The 22,532-nt window shown below is 62.8% G+C and overlaps 3 protein-coding genes across 4 annotated transcripts in view; 2 read left to right on the top strand and 1 right to left on the bottom strand.

Moving 5' to 3' along the window:
* The window catches only part of MBD1 (methyl-CpG binding domain protein 1), a 25,237-nt gene extending 22,498 nt beyond the window's left edge, over positions 1-2,739 (top strand). The window contains exons 13-14 of the mRNA XM_065653209.1: positions 33-193; positions 2,655-2,739. Coding sequence (XP_065509281.1) covers positions 33-193; positions 2,655-2,739 — 246 coding nt within the window. The remainder of the gene's footprint in view (positions 1-32; positions 194-2,654) is intronic.
* Positions 2,740-2,805: 66 nt separating this feature from the next.
* On the bottom strand, positions 2,806-15,079 carry IMP4 (IMP U3 small nucleolar ribonucleoprotein 4). The gene is made up of 9 exons (XM_065653332.1): positions 15,023-15,079; positions 13,321-13,429; positions 11,719-11,802; positions 10,717-10,823; positions 9,633-9,765; positions 8,365-8,519; positions 5,444-5,538; positions 4,363-4,433; positions 2,806-3,702 (listed from the first exon to the last, which is right to left on the bottom strand). The coding sequence occupies exons 1-9, from the start codon at positions 15,023-15,025 to the stop codon at positions 3,590-3,592; spliced, it is 870 nt and encodes a 289-aa protein (XP_065509404.1). The 5' UTR covers positions 15,026-15,079; the 3' UTR covers positions 2,806-3,589.
* A 174-nt stretch (positions 15,080-15,253) lies between these two features.
* On the top strand, positions 15,254-21,658 carry CCDC115 (coiled-coil domain containing 115). 2 transcript variants are annotated; one of them, XM_065653362.1, is made up of 7 exons: positions 15,254-15,335; positions 15,409-15,515; positions 16,773-16,876; positions 18,377-18,453; positions 19,782-19,922; positions 20,568-20,765; positions 21,460-21,658. In XM_065653362.1, the coding sequence occupies exons 1-7, from the start codon at positions 15,329-15,331 to the stop codon at positions 21,540-21,542; spliced, it is 717 nt and encodes a 238-aa protein (XP_065509434.1). In that variant the 5' UTR covers positions 15,254-15,328; the 3' UTR covers positions 21,543-21,658. The 2 variants fall into 2 exon arrangements, with proteins under 2 accessions (XP_065509434.1, XP_065509435.1); XM_065653363.1 differs by lacking the exon at positions 21,460-21,658 and adding an exon at positions 21,351-21,438.
* Positions 21,659-22,532: the final 874 nt, after the last annotated feature.

The following is a 22,532-nucleotide window of genomic DNA, read 5'->3' as shown; positions in this document are numbered from 1 at the left end:
GGTTTGGCTTTTCGGGTGCTGGTGGCCCCGAGTCGCCCGGTCCCCCCCCGGCCCACGAGGTGCTGACGTGTCGCCCTCCCCGGCTGCGTTCGGTGGACGATTTGGTGGAGCTGTTGTGCGACCTCGAGTCTTATCGGCCCTGCCCGGGACCCCCCGGCGTCACCCCCAGACCCCCTGCCCCGCGCTGTCACGTGTTGGTCCCCGGGGGGCGCTGCTGCCAGGCTTGTCTGTCGGTGGGGGGGGGGATTAATCGATTGGGAGGGGGTAATTATGGTAATTAATGGGGGGAGGGGGGGGGGTTAATGAATGGGGGTTGATGGGGCGTGAGCACTGCCCCCTGTTGGGGAGATGGGGGGGGTAAGGAAATGGATGGGGGGGTGGTGATGAATGGGGGGGTAGTAATGAATGGGGGGTTAGTAATGAATGGGGGGTAGTAATGAATGGGGGGGTAGTAATGAATGGGGGGGTTAGTAATGAATGGGGTTTAGTAATGAATGGGGGGGGGTAGTAATGAATGGGGGGATAGTAATGAATGGGGGGGTAGTAATGAATGGGGGGGTAGTAATGAATGGGGGGTAGTAATGAATGGGGGGGGTAGTAATGAATGGGGGGGTAGTAATGAATGGGGGGGTCAGTAATGAATGGGGGGTCGTAATGTATGGGGGGATAGTAATGAATGGGGGGGTAGTAATGAATGGGGGGGTAGTAATGAATGGGGGGTAGTAATGAATGGGGGGGGTCAGTGATGAATGGGGGTTAATGGGGATGTCGGTAATGAATGAATGGGGGTTAATGGGGATAATAATGAATGGGGGGTTAGTAATGAATGGGGGTTAATGGGGGGGTCAGTAATGACTGGATGGGGGTTAATGGGGGGGGTTAGTAGGGAATGAGGGTTAATGGGGGTGTTGGTAATGAATGAATGGGGGTTAATGGGGGGGTCAGTAATGAATGGGGGTTAGTGGGGGAGTAGTAATAAATGGGGGGGGGGTCAGTGATGAATGGGGGTTAATGGGGTCAGTAATGAATGGGGGTTAATGGGGGGGTCAGTAATGAATGAATGAATGGGGGTTAATGGGTTGTCAGGAATGAATGAATGGGGGTTAATGAGGGTGTCAGTAATGAATGGGGGTTAATGGGGGGGTCAGTAATGAATGAATGAATGGGGGTTAATGGGTTGTCAGGAATGAATGAATGGGGGTTAATGAGGGTGTCAGTAATGAATGGGGGTTAATGAGGGTGTCAGTAATGAATGGGGGTTAATGGGGGGGTTAGTAATGAATGAATGAATGGGGGTTAATGAGGGTGTCAGGAATGAATGGGGGTTAGTAATGAATGAATGAATGGGGATTAATGGGGATAATGACGAATGGGGGTTAATGGGGATAATAATGAATGGGGTTAATGGGGGTGTCAGGAATGAATGAATGGGGGTTAATCGGGATAATAATGGGGGTCAATGAGGGTGTTAGGAATGAATGAATGGGGGTGAATGGGGATAGTAATGAATGGGGCTTAATGGGGATGTAATATTGAATGGGGGGGTTAGGAATGAATGGGATTAATGGGGGTGTCGGTAATGAATGAATGGGGGTTAATGGGGATTGTAATGAATGGGGGTTAATGGGGGGGGGTCAGTAATGAATGGGGGTTAATGGGGGGGTTAGTAATGAATGGGGGTTAATGGGGGTGTCAGTAAATTGGGGTTAATGGGGGTTTAGTAATGAATGGGGGTTAATGGGGGGGGGGTCAGTAATGAATGGGGGTTAATGGGGGGGTTAGTAATGAATGGGGGTTAATGGGGGTGTCAGTAAATTGGGGTTAATGGGGGTTTAGTAATGAATGGGGGTTAATGGGGGTGTCAGGAATGAATGGGGGTTAATGGGGGGAATTATGAGGGAACGGAATTAATTACACGTGGGGGTGAGGGGGAGAAAAGGAAATTTCTGGGAACTAAACATGGGGGGGAATTGAAGAGGGGGTGGGGCCACAGGGAGAAATTGGGGTGAAGCAAGTGAGGGGGAGGGGAACTTAAATTTTGGGGGAGCGGGGGTTTGGTGTTGCACATGAGGAGGGGCACACCCCAAATTTCGGGGCAGCAATTTCAGCACAGGGAACAACCCCCCCCCCAAATTGGTTCCAAGGGATAATCGAGCCCCCCCCCCCCCAAAAATGACGTCAGGTTTAGGGGATCGCTCCCCTCCCCCCCTGCTTCCCCCACCCCGGGCCCCTCCCCCACTCTCAGAGCTTCTATTTTTTGACACTGGAACCGCCCCCGGAATTGGGGCGCGGCCCCTTTAAGACCCCCCCCACCCCAAACCCTGTAGACTTTTAGGTGGGGTCCACCCGGGCGTTGCCCCTTTAAGGCGCTGAGTGGGGTGCGGCCCCTTTAAGAACGCCCCGCCACTTCCGCCCCTCCCCGAGGGGGCGTGGCCTGCGGAGGCCACGCCCCCATCCCCCTCAAGTTTCGCGGGGTTTTTTTTTTTTTTGGCTTAAAAACCGGGAATTTGGGACAAACTGGGGGGGGGGGGGGGGGGGGGGGGGGGTGAGGGGGCGGGGCTTGACAGAAACGGGTCACGTGGTGGGGGAGGGGGTGGGGCCAGAGAGGCCCCGCCCACCTCGAGGCCCCGCCCACCGCCCCCTTTTGCCTTCAGGGAGAATTCGCGCCAAGCCATAGCCACGCCCCCTTTCCCCAGGCCACGCCCCCCCTTTGTAGCCCCGCCCCCTCGGAAGAGTTAAAGCCGCGAGGAACTTATTTTTTTATGTAATAAAGTTTTAAGGAGGAAAAAAAAAAAAAAACACCACTAATTTGGCGGTGAGTTAATTAAGGGGGGGGGTTAATTAAGGGAGGGGGTGGAGCCGGATGCCTGGGTTCCCCCCCCCCCATGATGTCATGGTTGTCATAGAAACCAGCTGTCAATCAATTGAGCTGCAGAGGGTTAAACTGTAAAAAAGTGTTTATTGTGGTAGAAATGAATGGGGGGACCCAGGAGTCCGGGAGGGACTTGGGTGTCTGGGGTGGACCCAGGAGTCCAGGGGGACCCAGGAGTCCGGGGGACCCAGGAGTCCGGGGGGACCAAGGAGTCCGGAGGGACCCAGGAGTCCGAGAGGGACCCAGGAGTCCAGGGGGACCCAGGAGTCCGGGGGACCCAGGAGTCCGGGAGGGACCCAGGAGTCCGGGAGGGACTTGGGTGTCTGGGGTGGACCCAGGAGTCCAGAGGGACCCAGGAGTCCGGGGGGACCCAGGAGTCCAGGGGGACCCAGGAGTCTGGGGGGGACCCAGGAGTCCGAGACGGACCCAGGAGTCCAGGGGACCCAGGAGTCCGGGGGGACCCAGGAGTCCGGAGGGACCCAGGAGTCCAGGGGGACCCAGGAGTCCGGGAGGGACTTGGGTGTCCTGGAGGGGACCCAGGAGTCCAGGGGGACCCAGGAGTCCGGGAGGGACCCAGGAGTCCGGGAAGGACTCGGGTGTCCTTGGGGACCAGGAGTCCGGGGGAACCCAGGAGTCCAAGAGGGACCCAGGAGTCCGGGAGGGACTCGGGTGTCCTGGAGGGGACCCAGGCGTCCTGGAGGGGACCCAGGCGTCCGGTCAGGCGCTGGCCAGCAGGCGTTGCTTGCGCGCCGTGGCCGTGTAGGGGTGCCAGCGCCACTCGACGTCGGCGGCGTCACCCTGGTCCAGGGTGCCCAGGCGGATCAGGTAGGCTGGGGGGGACACGGGGACAATGTGGGGACATGGGGACAACCAGGGATATGGGGGGGACAGGGGGACAGGGGGATATGGGGACATGGGGATATGGGGACAGGGGGATGTGGGGACATGGGGACGGGGGATGTGGGGACAGGGGATATGGGGACGGGGGGACATGGGGACAGGGGGATATGGGTACAAGGGGACATGGGGATGTGGGGACAGGGGGATATGGGGACGGGGGGACATGGGGACGGGGGGACATGGGGACATGGGGACGGGGGATGTGGGGACATGGGGACGTGGGGACATGGGGACATGGGGACGGGGGATGTGGGGACATGGGGACGTGGGGACAAGGGGATGTGGGGATATGGGGACATGGGGACAAGGGGATGTGGGGATATGGGGACGGGGGACATGGGGATGTGGGGACGGGGACATGGGGACAGGGGGACATGGGGACAAGGGGACAGGGGGATATGGGGACATGGGACAGGGGGACATGGGGACAAGGGGACAGGGGGACATGGGGATGTGGGGACATGGGGGACATGGGGACGTGGGGATGCGGGGAGAGGGGGACAGGGGGACAAGGGGACGTGGGGATATGGGGACAGGGGACAAGGGATAGACATGGGGACAAGGACACTTGGGGACATGGGGACACTCACGGCGCAGCTGGAATCTTGGTCCCACCTCCTCCAGCTCCACCTCCTTCCCCCGGCGCCGGTAAACGTGGTTCCTGGGGGGGGACAACGAGGGGGGTCAGCGGGGACCCAGGCGTCCGGGGACTCCCAAATGTCACTCACCGGACCAGGGGGAGGTCAGGAAGGGACCCAGGCGTCCGGGGACCCCCCCGTGTCACCCACCGGACCAGGGGGGACAGGAAGGGACCCAGGCGTCCGGGGACCCCTCCCGTGCCACCCACTAGACCAGGGGGAGGTCAGGAAGGGACCCAGGCATCCGGGGACCCCCCCGTGTCACCCACCGGACCAGGGCGGGACAGGAAGGGACCCAGGCGTCCGAGGACCCCCCTGTGTCACCTACCGGACCGGGCGGGGGACAGGAAGGGACCCAGGCGTCCGGGGACCCCCCCGTGTCACCCACTGGACTGTGGGGGACAAGAAGGGACCCAGGCGTCCGGGGACCCCCTCGTGTCACCCACCGGACCAGGGGGGACAGGAAGGGACCCAGGCGTCCGGGGACCCCCCCGTGTCACCCACCAGACCAGGGGGGTCAGGAAGGGACCCAGGCGTCCGGGGACCCCCCTGTGTCACCCACCGGACTCGGGGGGGGACAGGAAGGGACCCAGGCATCCAGGGACACCCCCGTGTCACCCACCGGACTGGGGGGGACAGGAAGGGACCCAGGCGTCCGGGGACCCCCCCGTGTCACCCACCGGACCAGGAGGGAACAGGAAGGGACCCAGGCGTCCGGGGACCCCCCCGTGTCACCCACCAGACCAGGGGGGTCAGGAAGGGACCCAGACGTCCGGGGAGGCCCCCGTGTCACCCACCGGACCAGGGGGAGGTCAGGAAGGGACCCAGACGTCCGGGGACCCCCCCGTGTCACCCACTGGACTGTGGGGGACAGGAAGGGACCCAGGCGTCCGGGGACCCCCCCGTGTCACCCACCGGACCAGGGGGGAACAGGAAGGGACCCAGGCGTCCGGGGACCCCCCCGTGTCACCCACCGGACCAGGAGGGAACAGGAAGGGACCCAGGCGTCCGGGGACCCCCCCGTGTCACCCACCGGACCAGGATGACGTCGTCCTGGTTGGCGAATGTCACCACGCGGTGGCTGTCGGGCCGGGGGACGGGGAACAGGTGCTTGAGGATCGTGCCCACCTGGGGGGACGGGGTCACCAAGTGTCCCCCGCAGACACAGCGGTGTCCCCATAACCACCCATGTCCCCATGTCCCCCATTGTCCCCATGCCTCCCAGTGTCCTAGACCCCCAGTGTCCCCTGTCCCCCCAGTGTCCCAGTCCTCCCATTGTCCCCATGGCCCCATTGCCCCCCCAGTGTCCCCTGTCCCCCCAATGTCCCCAGTCCCCGCATTGTCCCCATGTCCCCCCATTGTCCCCAGTGTCCCCTGTCCCCGCAGTATCCCCATTTCCCCCGCAGTGTCCCCAGTCCCCCCATTGTCCCCATGTCCCCCCCAGTGTCCCAGTCCCCCCAATGTCCCCATTTCCCCCAACTGTCCCCAGTCCCCCCAACGTCCCCAGTCCCCCCATTGTCCCCAGTGTCCCTGGTGTCCCCTGTCCCCCCAGTATCCCCATTTCCCCCCCAGTGTCCCCAGTCCCCCCATTGTCCCCATGTCCCCCCCGTGTCCCAAGTCCCCCCAATGTCCCCATGTCCCCCCCAGTGTCCCCAGTCCCCGCATTGTCCCCAGTGTCCCTGGTGTCCCCTGTCCCCCCAATGTCCCCATGGCCCCCCACTATCCCCAGTCCCCCCAATGTCCAAGTCCCCCCAGTGTCCCCAGTCCCCCCAATGTCCAAGCCCCCCCCCATTGTCCCCAGTGTCCCCATGTCCCCCCATTGTCCCCGTGTCCCACCCTGCGTCCCAGCGCCGTGTCCAAGTCCAGCAGCAGCAGGTGCGGCGCGGCCAGGGGGGCGCCCCCGTGTCCCCTCAATGTCCCCATGTCCCCCCAGTGTCCCCAGTCCCCCCATTGTCCCCAGTGTCCCCTGTCCCCCCAGTATCCCCATTTCCCCCCCCGTGTCCCCAGTCTCCCCAATGTCCCCAAGTCCCCAGTCCCCCCATTGTCCCCAGTGTCCCCTGTCCCCCCAGTATCCCCATTTCCCCCCCAGTGTCCCCAGTCTCCCCAATGTCCCCAAGTCCCCATGTCCCCCCATTGTCCCCGTGTCCCACCCTGCGTCCCAGCGCCGTGTCCAAGTCCAGCAGCAGCAGGTGCGGCGCGGCCAGGGGGGCGCCCCCGTGTCCCCCCAATGTCCCCATGTCCCCCGAATGTCCCCAGTCCCCCCAGTGGCCCCGGTGTCCCCTGTCCCCCCAGTATCCCCATTTCCCCCCCAGTGTCCCCAGTCCCCCCATTGTCCCCATGTCCCCCCAGTGTCTCCAGTCCCCGCATTGTCCCCAGTCCCCCCAATGTCCCCATGTCCCCCCAATGTCCAAGTCCCCCCATTGTCCCCGGTGTCCCCTGTCTCCCCAGTATCCCCATTTCCCCCCCAGTGTTCCAGTCCCCCCATTGTCCCCATTTCCCCCCCAGTGTCCCCATATCCCCCCAATGTCCCAGTCCCCCCACTGTCCCAAGTTCCCCCAATGTCCCCAAGTCCCCCCATTGTCCCAAGTTCCCCCAATGTCCCCATGTCCCCCCCAGTGTCCCAGTCCCCCCAGTGTCCCAAGTCCCCCCAATGTCCCCATGTCCCCCCCAGTGTCCCCAGTCCCCCCATTGTCCCCAGTGTCCCTGGTGTCCCCTGTCCCCCCAATGTCCCCAAGTCCCCCCAATGTCCCCAGTCCCCCCACTGTCCCCAGTGTCCCTGGTATCCCCTGTCCCCCCAGTATCCCCATTTCCCCCGCAGTGTCGCCAGTCTCCCCAATGTCCCCAAGTCCCCAGTCCCCCCATTGTCCCCAGTGTCCCCTGTCCCCCCAGTATCCCCATTTCCCCCGCAGTGTCCCCAGTCTCCCCAATGTCCCCAAGTCCCCATGTCCCCCCATTGTCCCCGTGTCCCACCCTGCGTCCCAGCGCCGTGTCCAAGTCCAGCAGCAGCAGGTGCGGCGCGGCCAGGGGGGCGCCCCTGTGTCCCCCCAAGGTCCCCATGTCCCCACTGTCCCTAGTCCCCCCCAATGTCCCCATGTCCCCCCCATTGTCCCCGTGTCCCACCCTGCGTCCCAGCGCCGTGTCCAAGTCCAGCAGCAGCAGGTGCGGCGCGGCCAGGGGGGTGCCCCCGTGTCCCCCCAAGGTCCCCATGTCCCCCCAATGTCCCCAGTCTCCCCAGTGTCCCCAGTCCCCCCATTGTCCCCAGTGTCCCTGGTGTCCCCTGTCCCCCCAGTATCCCCATTTCCCCCCCAGTGTCCCCAGTCCCCCCAGTGTCCCCAGTCCCCACATTGTCCCCATGTCCCCCCAATGTCCAAGTCCCCCCATTGTCCCCGGTGTCCCCTGTCTCCCCAGTATCCCCATTTCCCCCGCAGTGTTCCAGTCCCCCCATTGTCCCCATTTCCCCCCCAGTGTCCCCATATCCCCCCAATGTCCCAGTCCCCCCACTGTCCCAAGTCCCCCCAATGTCCCCATGTCCCCACAGTGTCCAAGTCCCCCCACTGTCCCAAGTTCCCCCAATGTCCCCATTTCCCCCCCACTGTCCCCAGTCCCCCCATTGTCCCCAGTGTCCCTGGTGTCCCCCCTGTCCCCCCAACGTCCCCAAGTCCCCCCAGTGTCCCCAGTCCCCCCATTGTCCCCAGTGTCCCCTGTCCCCCCACTATCCCATTTCCCCCCAGTGTCCCCACTCTCCCCAATGTCCCCAAGTCCCCAGTCCCCCCATTGTCCCCAGTGTCCCCTGTCCCCCCAGTATCCCCATTTCCCCCCCAGTGTCCCCAGTCTCCCCAATGTCCCCAAGTCCCCAGTCCCCCCATTGTCCCCAGTGTCCCCTGTCCCCCCAGTGTCCCCAGTCTCCCCAATGTCCCCAAGTCCCCATGTCCCCCCATTGTCCCCGTGTCCCACCCTGCGTCCCAGCGCCGTGTCCAAGTCCAGCAGCAGCAGGTGCGGCGCGGCCAGGGGGGCGCCCCCGCGTCCCCCCGTGTCCCTGCGCAGGACGGTCCCGCTCAGCGTGAAGTGGGCGCTGGGGCCGTGGGGGAGGTGACACAGGGACAGCCCGTCTGGGGACACAGAGCCGCGGGGGCGGGGCCTCAGTGGGACACGCCCCCTCAGGCCACGCCCCCCCCCCGGGACCCCCCACCAAAGTGTTCCCCCCCCCCAATCCCAGTAGCTCCCAATAAATCCCAGTAGCTCCTAGTGGCTCCCAATAATTCCTAATGGCTCCCAGTATCTCCCAGTAACCCCCAGTAACTCTCAATAACTCCGAATGGCTCCCAGTAACCTCCAGTAGCTCCCAGTAACCCCCAATAGCTCCCAGTAACCCCCAGTGGCTCCCAATAACTCCGAATGGCTCCCAGTAGCTCCCAGTAACGCTCAGTGGCTCCCAGTAACCCCCAGTTGCTCCCAGTAACCCCCAGTGGCTCCCAGTAGCTCCCAGTAACCCCCAATAGCTCCCAGTACCTCCCAGTGGCTCCCAATAACTCCGAATGGCTCCCAGTAACCCCCAGTAGCTCCCAGTAACCCCCAGTGGCTCCCAGTAACCCCCAGAGCCTCCCAGTAACCCCCAGTATCTCCCAGTAACCCCCAGTGGCTCCTTGCCCCTTCCATTAGCCCCGCCCTTCCATTAGCCCCGCCCCTTTCTTTAGCCCCACCCCAGGGCACCTCTCACAAGCCCCGCCCACCCACATAAGCTCCGCCCATTTGCCACCAGGCCCCGCCCCTCACCCGATCTAGAGCCACTTCTCCTTGGCCCCGCCTCTTTCATTAGCCCCGCCCCTTTCTTTAGCCCTGCCCACCCACATAAGCCCCGCCCCCACCTATCTAGAGCCACTTCCTTCCCCTTGGCCCCGCCCCTTTCTTTAGCCCCACCCACTTGCCACTAGGCCCCGCCCCTCACCCTCCTATCTAGAGCCACTTCCCCTTGGCCCCGCCCCTTTCATTAGCCCCGCCCCATCCCTAGGCCCCGCCCTTTCCCCTGCTTCTCTCATTAGCCCCGCCCCCTTTGCCTTTAGCCCCTCCCCTATAAGCTCCTCCCCTTCACCCTTAGCCCCGCCCCCTTTCCCTTTGCCAAGCCCCTTATAGGCCCAAGGCCCCGCCCCCCCTTAGCCCCTGCCCTCGGCCCCGCCCCCTCTCCCTTAGCTCCGCCCCCTCTCCCACAACTCCCGGTCGCTCACCGGGGTCCCCGCGGGTCTCGTGCAGCAGCAGCAGGTCGGTGACCCCGGCCGCCCTGCAGGCCCCCACCAGCGCCCCCAAATCCGCCCGGCCCCGGTTCATCCGCCGCGCGCCCGGGATCAGCAGGCACAGCTCCTGGGGGCGGGGACGGAGGGGGGCGTGGTCAGGAAGAGGCCACGCCCACCCCGACCACGCCCCCATAGGCTCCACTCCCTCCCATCAGCCCTTGATATCCCACTGTGGGTCCCTCCAACAGCACCAGATACTGGACCAGGGGGCGTGGCCAAACGGGGCGTGGCCACAGAGGCCTCTCCCACCTCGTGGCCACGCCCCCAGCAGGCTCCACCCACCGCCGATAGGCCCCGCCCCCTCCCATCAGCCCTTGATATCCCACTGTGAGTCCCTCCAATAGCACCAGCTACTGGACCAGGGGGCGTGGCCAAAGGGGGTGTGGCCACAGATGCCCCTCCCACATTGGGGCCACGCCCCCAGCAGGCTCCACCCACCGCCGATAGGCCCCGCCCCCTCCCATCAGCCCTTGATATCCCACTGTGGGTCCCTCCAATAGCACCAGATACTGGACCAGGGGGCGTGGCCACAGAGGCCCCTCCCACATTGAGGTCACGCCCCCAGCAGGCTCCACCCACTGCCGATAGGCTCCGCCCCCTCCCATAGATGCCTGTTGGGGAGACTCAGGCTGCCCGCAAACCCCGCCCACCACCAAGCTCCACCCAATGGGAACCCCCCCACAAGCCACACCCCTCTAAGCCACGCCACCTCCCATAGACACCTATTGGGGGGGACTGCCCACAAGCCCCGCCCACCACCAAGCTCCACCCAATGGGAACCCCCACAAGCCACACCCCTCTAAGCCACGCCCCCTCCCATAGACACCTATTGGGGGGGACTACCCACAAGCCCCGCCCACCACCAAGCTCCACCCAATGGGAACACCATACACAAGCCACACCCCCTCCCATAGACACCTATTGGGGAGACCGAGGCTGCCCACAAGCCCCGCCCACCACCAAGCTCCACCCAATGGGAACCCCCCACGCAGGCCACACCCCCAGAAGCCCCACCCACCTTGGCAAACAGGCGCAGGCGGGCGCTGGGGTCACGCGAGGTCGTCACCATCACCTGGGGCGGCTCCAGCCCCGCCCACTTGTATTCGTCGTCATGGTGACCGGGCTCTGGGGGCGGGGCTTAGCCAGGCCACGCCCCCTAGGCCCAGCCACGGCCCCGCCCACTCCGGGAAATGGGGAATTTGGGGCGTTTTGGGGGGATTTGGGGCAAATTTGGGGCTTGTTTTGGGGCGGGTTGTGGAGCTTCAGTTGAAGTGCGGGGTGGGGGAATATTTGGGGGGAAATGAGGGAAATTTGAGTGAAATTTGGGGTGAATTTGAGTGGAATGTGGGGGGGGTAGGAGAAATTGCGGTAATTTGGGGTGAATTTGATATAAATTTTGAAAGGAATTTGGGGAAATTTAAATTCGTTTGGGGGGGATTAAGAGAATCTCGCTGCCACATTTTGGAGTAAGAACGGGGCAAATCTGATCCCAAATTGGGAGATTTGGGATGAATTTAATTTCTTATTCCGGGGATAAAATGGGGTAAGTTGATTCTCATTTTGGGGGTGATTTTTTGGAGTGGTTTTGGGGGTTTTTTGGGTGTTTGGGGCTGTTATTTTGGGCTGGTTTGGGGGTATTTTAGGGTATTTCAAGGTACTTCAGAGTATTTCGGGGTGTTTTGGGGTGATTTTGGGGGTATTTTAGGGTTTTTTGGGGGAATTCTAGAACGTTTTGGGGCTGGTTTTTGGGGTGTTTCGGGGCTGTTTTGGGGGCTATTTTTTTGGCACCTTTTTGGGGTATTTTAGGGTGTTTTGGGGTGTTTTTTGGGGTATTTTGGGGCATTTCAGGATGTTTTCGGGTGTGTTTTGGGGGTATTACAGGGCATTTTAGAATATTTCAGGGTGTTCCGAGGTGGTTTTTGGGGTATTTTGGGGTGGTTTTTGGGGTATTTTGAGGTGTTTTTGGGGTGTTCAGCGGTGGTTTAGGGTGTTTGGGGGTGTTTTTGGGGTCCCCGCTCACCCGTCTCCCCCGGGGGGTCAAACTCCAGCTCCCTCTGCAGTTTCAGGGCCTCTCGCCGCAGCTCCGGGGGCAGCAGACGGTTCTCTGGGGGGGACGATGGGAAATGGGGGGTCAGGGGGGGACCCCAAAAATATCACACCCCATTTATCCCCCCCCAGGACCCCCCCAAACCCCATTGACCCCCCAAACCCCATCGATCCCAAAACCCCATTGACTCCCAAAACTCCATTAACCTCCAAACCCCATTGATCCCCCCAGGACTCCCCAAAACCCCATTGACCCCAAAACCCTCATTGACCCCCCAAACCCATTGACCCCCCCAGGACCCCCCAAAACCCCACTGAGCCCCCAAACCCATTGACCCCCCCCAGGACCCCCCAAAACTCCACTGACTTCCCCCAGGACCCCCCAAACCCCATTGACCCCAAAACCTCCATTAATCTCCCAAACCCCATTGAGCCACCCAGGACCCCCCAAAACCCCATTGACCCCAAAACCCTCATTGACCCCCCAAACCCATTGATCCCCCCCCCCAGGACCCCCCAAAACTCCATTGACTTCCCCCAGGACCCCCCAAACCCCATTGACCCCAAAACCTCCATTAACCTCCCAAACCCCATTGATCCACCCAGGACCTCCCAAAACCCCATTGACCCCAAAACCCCATTGACCCCAAAACCCCATTGAACCCCCAAACCGCCATTGAACCCCCAAACCCCATTGACCCCCCAAGCCCCAATGCCCCATAACCCCTAATGTCCCCATAACCCCCCCTAGTGTCCCCATAACCCCATGATGTTCCCATAACCCCCCCGATGTCCCCATAACCCCCCCTAATGTCCCCAAAACCCCCTAATGTCCCCATGACCCCCTAAGGTCCCCATAAGCCCCTAATGTCCCCATAACCCCCTAATGTCCCCATAACCCCCCCATAATGTCCCCATAACACCCCTAATGTCCCCATAAGCTCCTAATGTCCCCATAACCCCCATAAGGTCCCCATAACCCCATGATGTTCCCATAACCCCCCTAATGTCCCCATAACCCATAATGTCCCCATGACCCCCCTAAGGTCCCCATAAGCCCCTAATGTCCCCATAACCCCCCCATAATGTCCCCATAACACCCCTAATGTCCCCATAAGCTCCTAATGTCCCCATAACCCCTCCTAATGTCCCCATAACCCCCCCATAATGTCCCCATAACAACCCTAATGTCCCCATAAGCTCCTAATGTCCCCATAACCCCCCTAATGTCCCCATAACCCCATGATGTTCCCATAACCCCCCATAATGTCCCGATAACCCCATGATGTTCCCATAACCCCCCGATGTCCCCATAAGCCCCTAATGTCCCTATAACCCATAATGTCCCCATAACCCCCCTAATGTCCCCATACCCCCCCCCCATATCCCCATAACCCCCCTTGATGCCCCCATAACCCCCCCCAAATATCCCCATAACCCCCCCCCAAATATCCCCGTAACCCCCCGTAACGTCCCCATAACCCCCCATAAGGTCGCCGTGACCCCCCCCGACGTCCCTGTCACCCCCACCCCGCTGTCCCTTTTGTCCCTTTTTGTCCCTTTTCGCGCCCCTCACCGTCCAGCGCTTGCCTGAGCTGCTCCCTGCGCTGCTGCTGCCGCTGCAGCCGCTGCTGCTGCTCCCGCAGCCGCAGGAACTCGCGGCGCTCGCGGGCCTGACGACGCAGCTGGGGACAAAAAGGGACAAAACCGACGTCATCGGGGGAGACAGGGACATCAGGGGGGGTCATGGGGACATTGGGGAGAAGATACAGGGGGTTATGGGGACATTATGGGGGGTTATGGAGACATTAGGGGGGTCATCGCTGCCCCTGCGCTGCAGGAAGTCGTGGGGCTGATGACGCAGCTGGGGACAAAAAGGGACAAAAGTGACATTGGGGGGTCATGGGGACATTAGGGGGGGTTATGGGGACATTGGGAAGAAGTTATAGGGGGTTATGGTGGCATTAGGGGGGGATATGGGGACATTTTGGAGTTCCGGGGACATCAGGGGGTTGTGGGGACATCAGGGGGGTTATGGGGACATTAGGGGGGTTATGGGGACATTGGGGGGCTTATGGGGACATTACGGGTTATGTGGACATTAGGGGGGGTTATGGGGACATTTGGGGGTTGTGGGGACATTAAGGGGTTATGGGGACGTTAGGGGTTTATGGGGACATTAGGGGGGACATTATGGGGGGACATGGGGACATCACGGGGTTATGGGGACATTACGGGGTTATGGGGACATTGCGGGGGTTATGGGGACATCAGGGGGTTATGGGGACATTAGGGGGTTATGGGGACATTAGGGGGGTCATGGGGACATTGAGGAGAAGTTACAGGGGCTTATGGGGACATTATGGGGGGTTATGGGGACATTAGGGGGGGTCATCGCTGCCCCTGCGCTGCAGGAAGTCGTGGGGCTGATGACGCAGCTGGGGACAAAAAGGGACAAAAGTGACATTGGGGGGTCATGGGGACATTAGGGGGGGGTTATGGGGACATTGGGAAGAAGTTATAGGGGGTTATGGTGGCATTAGGGGGGGATATGGGGACATTTTGGAGTTACGGGGACATCAGGGGGTTGTGGGGACATCAGGGGGGTTATGGGGACATTAGGGGGGTTATGGGGACATTAGGGGGTTATGGGGACATTGGGGGGGTTATGGGGACATTACGGGTTATGGGAACATTAGGGGGGGTTATGGGGACATTTGGGGGTTGTGGGGACATTAAGGGGTTATGGGGACGTTAGGGGTTTATGGGGACATTAGGGGGGACATTATGGGGGGACATGGGGACATCAGGGGGTTATGGGGACATTACGGGGTTATGGGGACATTGGGGGGGTTATGGGGACATCAGGGGGTTGTGGGGACATCAGGAGGGTTATGGGGACATTAGGGGGTTTACGGGGACATCAGGGGGTTGTGGGGACATTAGGGGGGTTATGGGGACATTAGGAGCTTATGGGGACATTGTGGGGGGTTATGGGGACATTAAGGGGTTGTGGGGATATTAGGGGGTTCTGGGGACATTGAGGGGTTCTGGGGACATTGAGGGGTTCTGGGGACATTAGGGGTTATGGGGACATTAGGGGGTTATGGGGACATTGAGGGGTTATGGGGACATCGGGGATTATGGGGACATTATGGGTTATAGGGGCATCGGGGGTTATGGGGACATTAGGGGGGACATTGGGACACGGCGGGGACACAAGCAGACCCCCCCCAGCCCCTCCGCGACCCTACAATAACACCGACCCCTCCGCTCACCATAGTGGCGGCCGCCCCACTCCTCGCCGCTCTCCACACGCCGGCACCTCCCAACACCGCCGCCTCCGATTGGCCGGGAGCAGGGGGGACAGCCAATGGGAGAGCCCGTTGCTGGAGAACGACGCGACGCCCTCAAGCAAGATGGCGGCCGAGCCGGCTTCAGCACGCCGCCTCGCCGGCCCTCAGCCAAGCCCCGCCTCCCGCCCCGCTGCGAGCGCTGATTGGCGGAGGAGCGGCGGGGGCGGCTGCTATTGGAGGAGGCGGCGGCCCGGCCTGAGGCCGCGGCGCGGGCCGGTGGCGGTGGCGATGGCGGGTCCGTGAGGGGGATCCCGGGCCGGGTGTTTGTTTTTGTAGGGTCGCCCGTAACTCTCCGTTTGTTTCCGTAGGGTCGCCCGGGCTGGACATGGAGCTGGACAAGGCGCTGCTGGAGCTGCTGGGGGCGCTGGAGGCGCTGGAGCAGAAACGGGAGGAGCTGGGGGAGCTGATGCGGGAGGTGAGAGGGGACAGGGGGACGGACAGGGGGACATGGGGACAGACAGGGGGACGGACAGGGGGACAGACAGGGGGACAGGGGACAGACATGGGGACAGGGGGACAGACATGGGGACAGATATGGGGACAGACATGGGGACAGACAGGGGGACAGACAGACAAGGGGACGGACAGGGGGACAGACAGGGGGACAGACGTGGGGACAGGGGGACAGATCGGGGACAGACAGGGGTACAGACATGGGGGACGGACATGGGGACAGGGGGACAGACAGGGACAGACGAGGGGACATGGGGACAGACAGGGGGGACGGACATGGGGACGGGGACAGACAGGGGGACGGACAGGGGGACAGACAGGGGGACAGGGGGACAGACATGGGGACAGGGGGACAGACAGGGGGACAGGAGAACAGATAGGGGGACAGACAGGGGGACGGGGGACAGACAGACAGGGACAGACAGGGGGACAGACAGACAGGGGGACAGACAGACAGGGGGACAGGGGACAGACATGGGGACAGGGGGACAGACAGGGGGACATGGGGACAGACGGGGGACCGACATGGGGACAGATATGGGGACAGAGGGACAGACGTGGGGACAGACAGGGGGACAGACATGGGGACATGGGGACAGACAGGGGAACATGGGGACAGACATGGGGACAGGGGGACAGACAGGGGGACAGGGGGACAGACAGGGGGACAGACAGACAGGGGGACAGGGGACAGACATGGGGACAGGGAGACAGACATGGGGACAGACAGGGGGACAGACATGGGGACAGGGGGACAGACAGGGGGACATGGGGACAGACAGGGGGACCAACATGGGGACAGATATGGGGACAGAGGGACAGACGTGGGGACAGGCAGGGGGACAGACATGGGGACAGGGGGACATGGGGACAGACAGGGGGACCGACATGGGGACAGGGGGACAGGGGGACATGGGACAGGGGGACATGGGGATCTGGGGGCAGGGGGATCTGGGGACAGGGGGACATGGGGACAGAAGGATATGGGGCCAGGGGGACAGACATGGGGACAGGGGGACATGGGACAGGGGGACATGGGGACAGGGAGGCAGGGGGACATGGGACAGGGGCATATGGGGACATGGGGACAGAGGGATATGGGGACAAGGGGACATGGAGATATGGGGACAGGGGGATATGGGGACAGGTGGACGTGGGGACATCTGGGGACGTGGGGACGCACACGGGGCTGTGGGGACATGTCACCCCCTGTCCCCAGGGCTGGCTGTCCCTGTCCCAGTCGCGCTACTCCCTGGGATGTCACCGCGTCTCGTCCCTCCAGTACGGGGCCACCATTGTCCCCCGCGTGAGGGTCCTGCCCAGGTGGGGACAGGGGGACACCGGGGGACATGGGGATGGGGGGACATGGGGACATGGGGATGGGGACAAGGGGATATGGGGACGGGGGACATGGGGACAGGGGGACATGGGGACGGGGACAAGGGGATATGGGGACAGGGGGACATGGGGACATTGGGGGACATGGGGACAGGGGGATATGGGGACAGGGGGGATGTGGGGACATCAGGGGACATGGGGACAGAGGGACAGGGGGATATGGGGACAGGGGGACATCAGGGGACATGGGGACGGGGACAAGGGGATATGGGGACAGGGGGACATGGGGACATTGGGGGACATGGGGACAGGGGGATATGGGGACAGGGGGGATGTGGGGACATCAGGGGACATGGGGACAGAGGGACAGGGGGATATGGGGACAGGGGGACATCAGGGGACATGGGGACGGGGACAAGGGGATATGGGGACCGGGGGACATCAGGGGACATGGGGACATGGGGACGGGGACAAGGGGATATGGGGACAGGGGGACATGGGGACATTGGGGGACATGGGGACAGGGGGATATGGGGACAGGGGGGTTGTGGGGACATCAGGGGACATGGGGACAGAGGGACAGGGGGATATGGGGACAGGGGGACATGGGGACATTGGGGGATATGGGGACAGGGGGACATGGGGACAGGGGGGTTGTGGGGACATCTGGGGACATGGGGACAGTGGGGGGATATGAGGACACAGGGGGACACTGTGGGGACACTGGGGGGAAATGGGGACACTGGGGAGGTTGGGGACACTGGGGGACATGGGGACACTGGAGGGAGTTGGGGACACTGGGGGGGACATGGGGACACTGTGGGGGACACGGGGACACTGTGAGGATGTGGGGACGCTGGGGGAAATGGGGACACTGGGGGGGGGTTGGGGACACTGCGGGGGACATGGGGACACTGTGGGGGACACGGGGACACTGTGAGGATGTGGGGACACTGGGGGAAATGGGGACACTGGGGGGGGTTGGGGACACTGGGGGGACTTGGGGACACTGGGGAGGTTGGGGACACTGGGGGAAATGGGGACACTGGGGGGGGTTGGGGACACTGGAGGGAGTTGGGGACACTGGAGGAGACATGGGGACACTGGGGGGACTTGGGGACACTGGGGGAAATGGGGACACTGGGGGGACTTGTGGACACTGGGGAGGTTGGGGACACTGGGGGAAATGGGGACACTGGGGGAGACATGGGGACACTGGGGGGGACATGGGGACACTGGGGAGGTTGGGGACACTGGGGGAAATGGGGACACTGGGAGGACTTGGGGACACTGGGGGGACTTGGGGACACTGGGGAGGAAACATGGGGACACTGCGGGGGGTTGGGGACACTGGGAGGGACATTGGGACACTGGGGGGATATGGGGACACTGGGGGGGGGTTGGGGACACTGGGGGGACATGGGGACACACGGCGGGTTCCAGGTGTGTCCCAGCGGGTGCTAGTGACACCGTGTGTGTCCCCAGGCAGGACCCGGGGGGACATTGGGACTTCCTGGAGGTGACGGGGACAGGGGACCCCCAACAACCCTGGGGGGACGACGGTACGGGGGGCACCCATGGGTGGGGTCTATGGGTGGGGGGCACCCATGGGTGGGGGCTTATGGGTGCTGGGGGTCTATGGGTGGGGGGCACCCATGGGTGAGGGTCTATGGGTGCTGGGGGTCTGGGGGTGGGGGGTCTATGGGTGCTGGGGGGGGCTATGGGTACTGGGGGTCTATGGGTGGGGGGCACCCATGGGTGGGAGTCTATGGGTGCTGGGAGGTCTATGGGTGTTGGGGGTCTATGGGCGGGGGGCACCCATGGGTGGGGGGGTCTATGGGTGCTGGGGGTCTACGGGTGGGGGCACCCATGGGTGAGGGTCTATGGGTGCTGGGTGGGGCTATGGGTGCTGGGGGTCTATGGGTGGGGGGCACCCATGGGTGGGGGGTCTATGGGTGCTGGGGGGGGCTATGGGTGTTGGGGGTCTATGGGTGGGGGGCACCCATGGGTGGGGGTCTATGGGTGCTGGGGGTCTATGGGTGTTGGGGGTCTATGGGTGGGGGGCACCCATGGGTGGGGGTTTATGGGTGCTGGGGGTCTATGGGTGGGGGCCACCCATGGGTGGGGGGTCTGTGGGTGCTGGGGGGGGGCTATGGGTGTTGGGGATCTATGGGTGGGGGGCACCCATGGGTGGGGGTCTATGGGTGCTGGGGGGGGCTATGGGTGTTGGGGGTCTATGGGCGGGGGGCACCCATGGGTGGGGGGTCTATGGGTGCTGGGGGGGGCTATGGGTGTTGGGGGTCTATGGGTGGGGGGCACCCATGGGTGGGGGTCTATGGGTGCTGGGGGTCTCTGGGTGCTGGGGGTCTATGGGTGGGGGGCACCCATGGGTGGGGGTTTATGGGTTCTGGGGGGTCTATGGGTGGGGGGCACCCATGGGTGGGGGTCTATGGGTGCTGGGGGTCTCTGGGTGCTGGGGGTCTATGGGTGGGGGGCACCCATGGGTGAGGGGTCTATGGGTGCTGGGGGGGGGCTATGGGTGTTGGGGGTCTATGGGTGGGGGGCACCCATGGGTGGGGTCTGTGGGTGGGGGGCACCCATGGGTGGGGGTTTATGGGTGCTGGGGGTCTATGGGTGGGGGGCACCCATGGGTGGGAGTCTATGGGTGCTGGGAGGTCTATGGGTGTTGGGGGGGGTCTATGGGCGGGGGACACCCATGGGTGGGGGGGTCTATGGGCGGGGGCACCCATGGGTGGGGTGTCTATAGGTGGGGGGGTCCGGGGGTGGGGGGGTCTATGGGTGGGCAGTCTATGGGTGCTGGGGGGTCCTATTTGTGTCTATGGGTGCTGGTGATCCCCCCATTAATTTGGGGTGTCCCTGCCCCACCCAGGGCTGCGGCAGCGCCGGGGTGACCCTGTTTTGGGGGAGGGGACCCCAACGTCCCCCCGCCAAGTCCCCCCCGACCCCCTGAGGTGGTTCGGGGTCCTAGTGCCCCCCAGCTTGAGGAGAGCGCAGGGGAACTTCTGCAGAGGTGAGGGGGGGGTCCCCAAAACTGCGGGGGGGTCTCTTAAAGCTTCGGGGGGTCCCCAAACCTGGGGGGGGGTCCCCAAAATCTGGGGGTTGTCCCCAAAAAGGGGGGGGGGTCCTTAAAACCTTGGGGGGGTCTGTAAACCTGGGGGGGGTCCCCAAAATTGGGGTTCCCTAGAACCAGGGGGGGTCCCCAAAACCTGGGGGTGTCCCAAGAATTGAGGGGGGGGGTCACCAAAATGGGGGGGTCCCTTAAACCTTGGGGAAGGGGGGGGTCCCCAAACCTGGGGGGGAGGGGGTCCCCAAAATCTGGGGGTGGTCCCCAAAATGGGGCGGTCCTTAAAACCTTGGGGGGGTTCCGCAAACCTGGGGGGGTTGGGGGTCCCAAAAAAAATCTAAGGGGGGGGGTCCCCAAAAGGGAGGTTCCCTAGAACCGGGGCGGGGGGGGTCCCCAAAACCTTGGGGGGGTCCCAAGAATTGGGGGTTCCCCAAAATCTTTGGGGGCGTGTCCCCAAAAGTAGGGGGGGGACCCCAAAGTAAAGGGGGAAGAGGGTTAAAGCTCATGACCTTGTGTCACCTTTTGGTGTTTCCCCCTGTGACCTCTGACCCCCCCCGGTGACCTCTGACCCCCCGTAACCTCTGACCCCAGGGGTGGCGGTGGCAGTGGAGCTGGCCGGCCTGCAGGGGGCGCTGACAGCAGCCGCCACTCGGTACCGGGAGCTGAGGAGAGCGAAACGGGGGGACAAGGACAAAACGGGGGACACCCAGAGACCTGGGGACAGCGGGACCTTCGGGGACAGCGAGACCCGCGGGGACATCGAGGCCACGGGGGACACGGGGAGCTCAGGTGACACCAGGAGCCTTGGGGACATTGAGACCATGGGGGACATGGGGACCTCGGGTGACACCGAGGCCCTTGGGGACCTTGAAACTGGGGGGGGACATGGGGACCTCCATTGACACCAAGACCCTTGGGGACATTGAGACCATGGGGGACATGGGGACCTCGGGTGACACCGAGACCCTTGGGGACATTGAGACCATGGGGGACACGGGGACCTCAAGTGACACCAGGAGCCTTGGGGACATTGAGACCATGGGGGACACGGGGACCTCAAGTGACACCAGGAGCCTTGGGGACATTGAGACCATGGGGGACACGGGGACCTCAAGTGACACCAGGAGCCTGGGGGACATCGAGACCATGGGGGACACGGGGACCTCAGGTGACACCGGGACCTTGGGGACATCGAGACCATGGGGGACACGGGGACCTCAAGTGACACTGAGACCCTTGGGGACCTTGAAACTGGGAGGGACATGGGGACCTCCGGTGACACCAGGAGCCTTGGGGACATTGAGACCATGGGGGACATGGGGACCTCACGTGACACCGAGGCCCTTGGGGACATCGAGACCATGGGGGACACAGGGACCTGAAGTGACACCGAGACCCTTGGGGACATTGAGCCCATGGGGGACACGGGGACCTCAAGTGACACCAAGGCCCTTGGGGACCCCGTGTGTCCCTGACCCCCCAGGTGCCACCGAGCCCCTCGGGGACACGGACACGGCGCCGAGCGTCGGGGACCTGTCCGCAGGCGCCGGTGACACCCGTGGGTGACAACGTGGGGACCCCCGACCCGCGGGGACCTTCCCGGAGGTGACGGCGACGTCCCCAACCTGGGCCGGGTGCCACCAAGTGTGTCCCCCCCAATAAAGGCGCTCTGGTGGCCCCAAGTGTCCCCTTGTGTCCCCAGTGTCACCTCCTCACCCGGCGGCCATATTGGGGTCATCGATGTCACCGGGCGGCCATATTGGGGTCACCGATGTCACTTGGTGGCCACATTGGGGTCACCAGTGTCACTTGGTGGCCATATTGGGGTCACCGATGTCACCGGGCAGCCATATTGGGGTCACCGATGTCACTTGGTGGCCATATTGGGGTCACCGATGTCACCGGGCGGCCATATTGGGGTCATCGATGTCACTTGGTGGCCATATTGGGGTCACCGATGTCACCGGGCAGCCATATTGGGGTCATTGATGTCACCGGGCGGCCATATTGGGGTCACCAATGTCACTTGGTGGCCATATTGGGGTCACCGATGTCACTTGGTGGCCATATTGGGGTCATCGATGTCACTTGGTGGCCATATTGGGGTCACCGATGTCACCGGGCGGCCATATTTGGGTCATTTTGATGTCACTTGGTGGCCATATTGGGGTCACCAATGTCACTTGGTGGCCATATTGGGGTCACCGATGTCACCGGGCGGCCATATTGGGGTCATTTTGATGTCACTTGGTGGCCATATTGGGGTCACTGATGTCACTGGGCGGCCATATTGGGGTCACCGATGTCACCGGGCGGCCATATTGGGGTCATTTTGATGTCACTTGGTGGCCACATTGGGGCCACCGATGTCACTTGGCGGCCATATTGGGGTCATCGATGTCACTTGGCCATATTGGGGCCACATTGATGTCACTTGGTGGCCATATTGGGGTCACCGATGTCACCGGGCGGCCATATTGGGGTCATCGATGTCACTTGGTGGCCATATTGGGGTCACCGATGTCACCCGGCGGCCATATTGGGGTCACCAGTGTC

Source organism: Caloenas nicobarica, chromosome 29, assembly GCF_036013445.1.
Source record: "Caloenas nicobarica isolate bCalNic1 chromosome 29, bCalNic1.hap1, whole genome shotgun sequence".
In the NCBI taxonomy this organism is placed as follows: Eukaryota; Metazoa; Chordata; class Aves; order Columbiformes; family Columbidae; genus Caloenas; species Caloenas nicobarica.
Note: the sequence above shows the minus strand (reverse complement) of the source record. Positions and strands in the feature narration are given on the sequence as shown.

Excerpts from the sequence above, each read along its gene's own strand:
- IMP4 (XM_065653332.1), bottom strand. Across the intron at positions 11,803-13,320 it reads GCTCAGGCAAGCGCTGGACG|AGAACCGTCTGCTGCCCCCG; the intron begins GTGAGGGGCGCG and ends CGTCCCCCCCAG. Across the intron at positions 10,824-11,718 it reads TGACCCCCCGGGGGAGACGG|AGCCCGGTCACCATGACGAC; the intron begins GTGAGCGGGGAC and ends CCCCGCCCCCAG.
- CCDC115 (XM_065653362.1), top strand. Across the intron at positions 15,516-16,772 it reads TGGGGGAGCTGATGCGGGAG|GGCTGGCTGTCCCTGTCCCA; the intron begins GTGAGAGGGGAC and ends CCCTGTCCCCAG. Across the intron at positions 20,766-21,459 it reads GGGGGACACGGGGAGCTCAG|GTGCCACCGAGCCCCTCGGG; the intron begins GTGACACCAGGA and ends CTGACCCCCCAG.